The sequence below is a fragment of the Astyanax mexicanus genome, chromosome 7 (assembly GCF_023375975.1).
Source record: "Astyanax mexicanus isolate ESR-SI-001 chromosome 7, AstMex3_surface, whole genome shotgun sequence".
Classification (NCBI taxonomy): domain Eukaryota; kingdom Metazoa; phylum Chordata; class Actinopteri; order Characiformes; family Acestrorhamphidae; genus Astyanax; species Astyanax mexicanus.
In genome coordinates this window covers 47,396,577-47,400,985 of record NC_064414.1, presented here as the reverse complement: position 1 = coordinate 47,400,985, position 4,409 = coordinate 47,396,577, and the positions used below count along the sequence as shown (strand labels likewise).

The 4,409-nt window shown below is 35.4% G+C and overlaps 1 protein-coding gene across 1 annotated transcript; it reads right to left on the bottom strand.

Annotated features, from left to right (window-relative positions):
- Nucleotides 1-504: 504 nt before the first annotated feature.
- LOC111189349 (ecto-ADP-ribosyltransferase 4-like) lies at nucleotides 505-3,207 on the bottom strand. Its single transcript, XM_022663031.2, has 3 exons — nucleotides 3,136-3,207; nucleotides 2,837-2,930; nucleotides 505-1,660 (listed from the first exon to the last, which is right to left on the bottom strand). Exons 2-3 carry the CDS (start codon nucleotides 2,897-2,899, stop codon nucleotides 899-901), a joined length of 825 nt encoding a protein of 274 aa, XP_022518752.2. The 5' UTR covers nucleotides 2,900-2,930; nucleotides 3,136-3,207; the 3' UTR covers nucleotides 505-898.
- Nucleotides 3,208-4,409: the final 1,202 nt, after the last annotated feature.

The window sequence follows — 4,409 nt, the reverse complement described above, 5'->3', positions numbered from 1 at the left end:
TGCACATAAAATAAAATACAGTGCAATAATGGCTAAACTAAATGGTTATTGTGAACGCTTTATTTAAATTTTTATGCTTTAAGGGTAAAGTTGGTCTCTCTTCATGTTCAGGGTTGTTTGTGAGAGTAAACTGACAATCAAAATACAAAAAACAATTACAATTACAAATTGTATAAAAAACTAAAAACAAAATACATGCACACTAGGACGTCATTAAAAACACACCAATTGCATTAAGTTGAGCTGTATTTAACAAATATAATTAAATGGGTGAATTACAAAACAAGGAAAAAGAACAAATGAAATGTATCAAACACTTTGTGAATGGACAGGGTAAAAGAGTTACACACAGCTCTGGAAAAAAAATAAGAGACCAGTTATGTTTGAGTAAAATGAAGATTATTTTTCTATTCTATAAACTACGAACAACATATCTCTCAAATTCCAAACAAAAATATTTTCATTTAGAACATTTATTTGTAGAAAATGAGAAATGGCTTTCCGACCACAAATAATGCAAAGAAAACAAGTTTATATTCATAAAGTTTTAGGAGTTTTTTTCAAGAGATCAAAAAACAATATTTGGTGGAATAACTCTAAAATGAATGTAATGGGATGGAGCCCAAGAATGAGCGGGAAAACAAGAACAGGCGGAAACTAAAGTCGAGTTGAGTGCGACAGAGAGACAGGGGAGGCATGTAAACAAAAGCTCATCAGAGAAGCATTTTATTATATTTTTTCTTTCATTATAGTTCATTAAAGTTCAAACAACCTCACAGGCCAGATGTTTCATGCTTGGGGGCCACATCTGGCCCACGGGTCACCTATTGCAGACCCCTGTGTTATGGAATGCGTAGGAGACTCATAACCAGCAGAACAGTGCTAATGAAGGCTTCCACTACTTGAAATGATCCAACACCAGAGCTTTGTTCTTAAAGTTTTGTTTTCTTAGTGTTTTGGTTTTACTGCATCGGAGGTTGCTTTTCTTACCAATACTTTTGAGCTTATAAACCACATTACACTTCATTTTATGTTTCTGTCCGTTTGTGTAGACTGCAGTCACACGAAAGATCTCGTATGGAGGAATCAGCACCTCTTTCTCATGTTTCACTGTAGAGTATTTTCCCAGTTTAGCTCCTGAACAAGTTTTAATTTGGAAACAGGAAACGCTACCAAATTGAATAAGATCATGTTTTAAAGAGGTGGAGAGGAAACTTCCAAATCGAATTTTATCATTGACGTTAACATTTATGTATGTATCTTTGGTTCTGCGATAAACAGTCACACACCACCAACGTTGAGTGAACTGTCTTTTCAGAGTTTGAACGGCATCAGTCAAAAAGTAATACAGGGTGTAAAACTGAAACGTACCCGACACATACGCCCGCCTTCCGTCACGACAAGCATCATTGAGCTTGACATGTGAGCACTGTGGGTAAATGGATTTGTCTAGTGTGTACAGATAGATGGCAGCAGACTGGTTTACTCCCAGCCTGCCTTTGATACTCTTGTTAAGTGCCTCATTCCAGGCAGCTTCACAACCATGTTCGTTTTTACTGTACCTATTTATGACTAAGTCATACATTTTTTTTGTGCAACCTTTAAAAGAGTCGTCCACAGAGTTGTCAGCCATGTCCAGAGTCCTGTTCTGACCAGTGCTCTGCAGAGGGAACAGTCAAGCACATTAAAAACACACTGTAAATTACAGCTTATTGATTATTCAGTGGCATCCTTCATAAAATATTAGTTTTATAACAAGTTTATTTACTACCACTTAAAAATTTGGGATCACTGTGGCATATTTGATCAATTGATCACTATTGATCTAAAGGTATCAGATGTTTTTTAAAGAACAATACATTTTATTGCATATAGTCCTATTATCAGCAGTCCTCAGTCTTCTGTCTCAGACTTCTGGTATGGCTGCCAATACAAGTTAAGAATGTTATAAAGGCTAATTTATAATAGGGTAATTGGAAACCCTTTTTCAGATTTGACTTAATTCCGCAATAAAGGCCATTTTATACTTCTTCATCGAGCCTACACCATAGTCTACACATATCCAGCGAGAGTGCGCTACGCAGTGAAGCGCGTTTATACTTCGGTGTGCGTGTATCAGTGACTCTTCAGTTTCACTCTGCAGTTTAAACTGTGAAGGTGGGAATGCGAGGCAAGCGGATTAAACATAGCTGTGCCTGTTCACAACGCATGATGCGTAATTACATTTACAGGGAGGTGTGCGTCGGGCTACTTACAGAGGAGCTTAAAGAGGGGCATAGCATTCTAGATTAGTTTAGTATCTTCAATAGGGCTTCAACTAATGACAGTTGTAATAGTGGACTAATCTGCAGATTTATTTTTTCCAACTAGAGGAAATTCAGGATACATAAATGTTTGTTCAATGTATATATGAATTGAATTTATGTATGACTTTGGGTTGGAGTTGCAAGGTTTGCGGTTTTACAACCTAATTGAAAATATAGTTGCGGTGAGAAATAAAAGATCATAGGGTGTGTTTTTTTTGGTCACTTTTTAATATTTATCACTGTTGCCAAAAGCCTTAATTAGACTTTTTAAATATTGGGTTAGTTTGAGCTTCTGAAGAGCGGGTTTTAGACATACTGTTCTGGATATTTTAACTGGACCTGGTAACCCTGAGTCCAAATTCAGCTCTCTATCAAATTTCTACATCTAATTTATAGGCCTTAATTCAGTCTAATGAAATGTAGAATGCATACATCTAATTATAATCTGATTAAAACATTATTACTAAGGTTTTAGTGTTTCTAGTTGTGGGTTTGTGATTTAATCACTGCTAAAAGTTTGTGGCTCTTACCATTTCACACGAAGAAACTGTCAGCAGGAACATCAGACTGACCACAGACATCCTCATGTTCATACAGCTCAGGTGTTTTTCACAGACAAACGAACTGCGGAAAGGGTTCATTAAATGTGATAATGATAATAAATTACTTAAAATGTATATTTCTAAAAGTATATTTGTAGTTTTCTGGAACTTTAAAAAGAAAAATCATTTGTTGAAAGTAAAAACCAGTAAATACCCCTTCAGCCATTATTACACCATAATAATTACATTAGTATAAGTATATAAGTATATAAAGACAGTTTACTGACCTTCTGCAGTGAGGATCGGGTCCAGCAGTGAGATCGAGCTTGCTGTGATAATGCTGTTGGCTTTAAGATTTCAGAATGAGGTCAGGATGGTAGAGACGAGTTCAGTCAGATGGTTCAGCTTCAGTAAAATTCGAACTAAAGCAGCTGAACAGAGATGCTCCTCTGTTTAAATATGTGGGTTACGCCCCACTCTAAAGAAAAAGTCATCAGCACTTGCGTACCCATGATGGATTTATAAATATCCGTCAGTTTTACTTGCTACATGTGTGACAAAACTGATAAGAAGAAAAAACTGAGCATGCCATATATCTGGTTCTTCACCAGTTGTTGATCTTTGCCACTGTTAATCCTAATACAAAGGAATGGTAAATCGTTTGGTAACCGGTTGGCTTAGCGTATCTTGTGGGGTCCCACAGGGTTCTACCATAGGACCTATGAAACTGTTAACAATTATAGAACTGAAGCACTACACACAAGCAAATGTAGCATTACGAAAATAAGAGGGGAAAAATTTGAACTTCAGTCCCTAATATGTTAGTGAATGGAGCAAATCTTCAGAGGTCATCTGGCATACGACATTGGTATCCTTTAAGAATCACAGTTTAAAAAAACAATATAGATGACTTTTCAGTCGCTTGTGTGCATGAAAGTTAGCCGCCATCTCTTGGTTCTAAAGACACTGTTCATTTCACGGTTCTTCTTCTTTTTTTTTTTAGAACCAAAGAAAGGAGTTTCTAACTAAGCATAATTTAATGTATAACTCTGTTGTACAGAGTGGTTTAAATCATCCCTTACTGACATAGTAACGTATAAATGCTTATCAGAGCTGTTGTGTGTGCTCTTCTGCCTGTTGCTATAACTTTTTTATGGATATTATATTATCCCAGGACAAATATTATCGTAATTTTTAATTATTTTTATGCCACTAATATGATGATAATAATTTAATGATGCAGAGGCGGTTACTACAAACCTACAAACTTCATGTAGCTTCATCTGCACAGTAATATAAAATAAGTTTCCTTGTACAATGAAATTAAACAAAAAAATTAAAGCGGATTCAATCGATATACAACTTTTACAAATGTACAGTAACTTAACAAAAGTGAGAAACCCCTCACATTTCTGCAAATAATTATATTAATAATTAATTATACTTTTTATGGGATAACACTATAGAAATGAAACTTGTCAATAAATCCTAGTTCTAGTCTGTGTACAGCTTATATATCAGTATAGATTTACTCTCTTCTGAAAATAACTCTACATACAGC

Coding starts and splice junctions, on each gene's coding strand:
- LOC111189349 (XM_022663031.2), bottom strand. CDS start 2,899: ATGAACATGAGGATGTCTGTGGTCAGTCTGATGTTCCTGCTGACAGTT. Junction 1,661..2,836: donor CAGTTTCTTCGTGTGAAATG/GTAAGAGCCACA, acceptor TTCCCTCTGCAG/AGCACTGGTCAGAACAGGAC.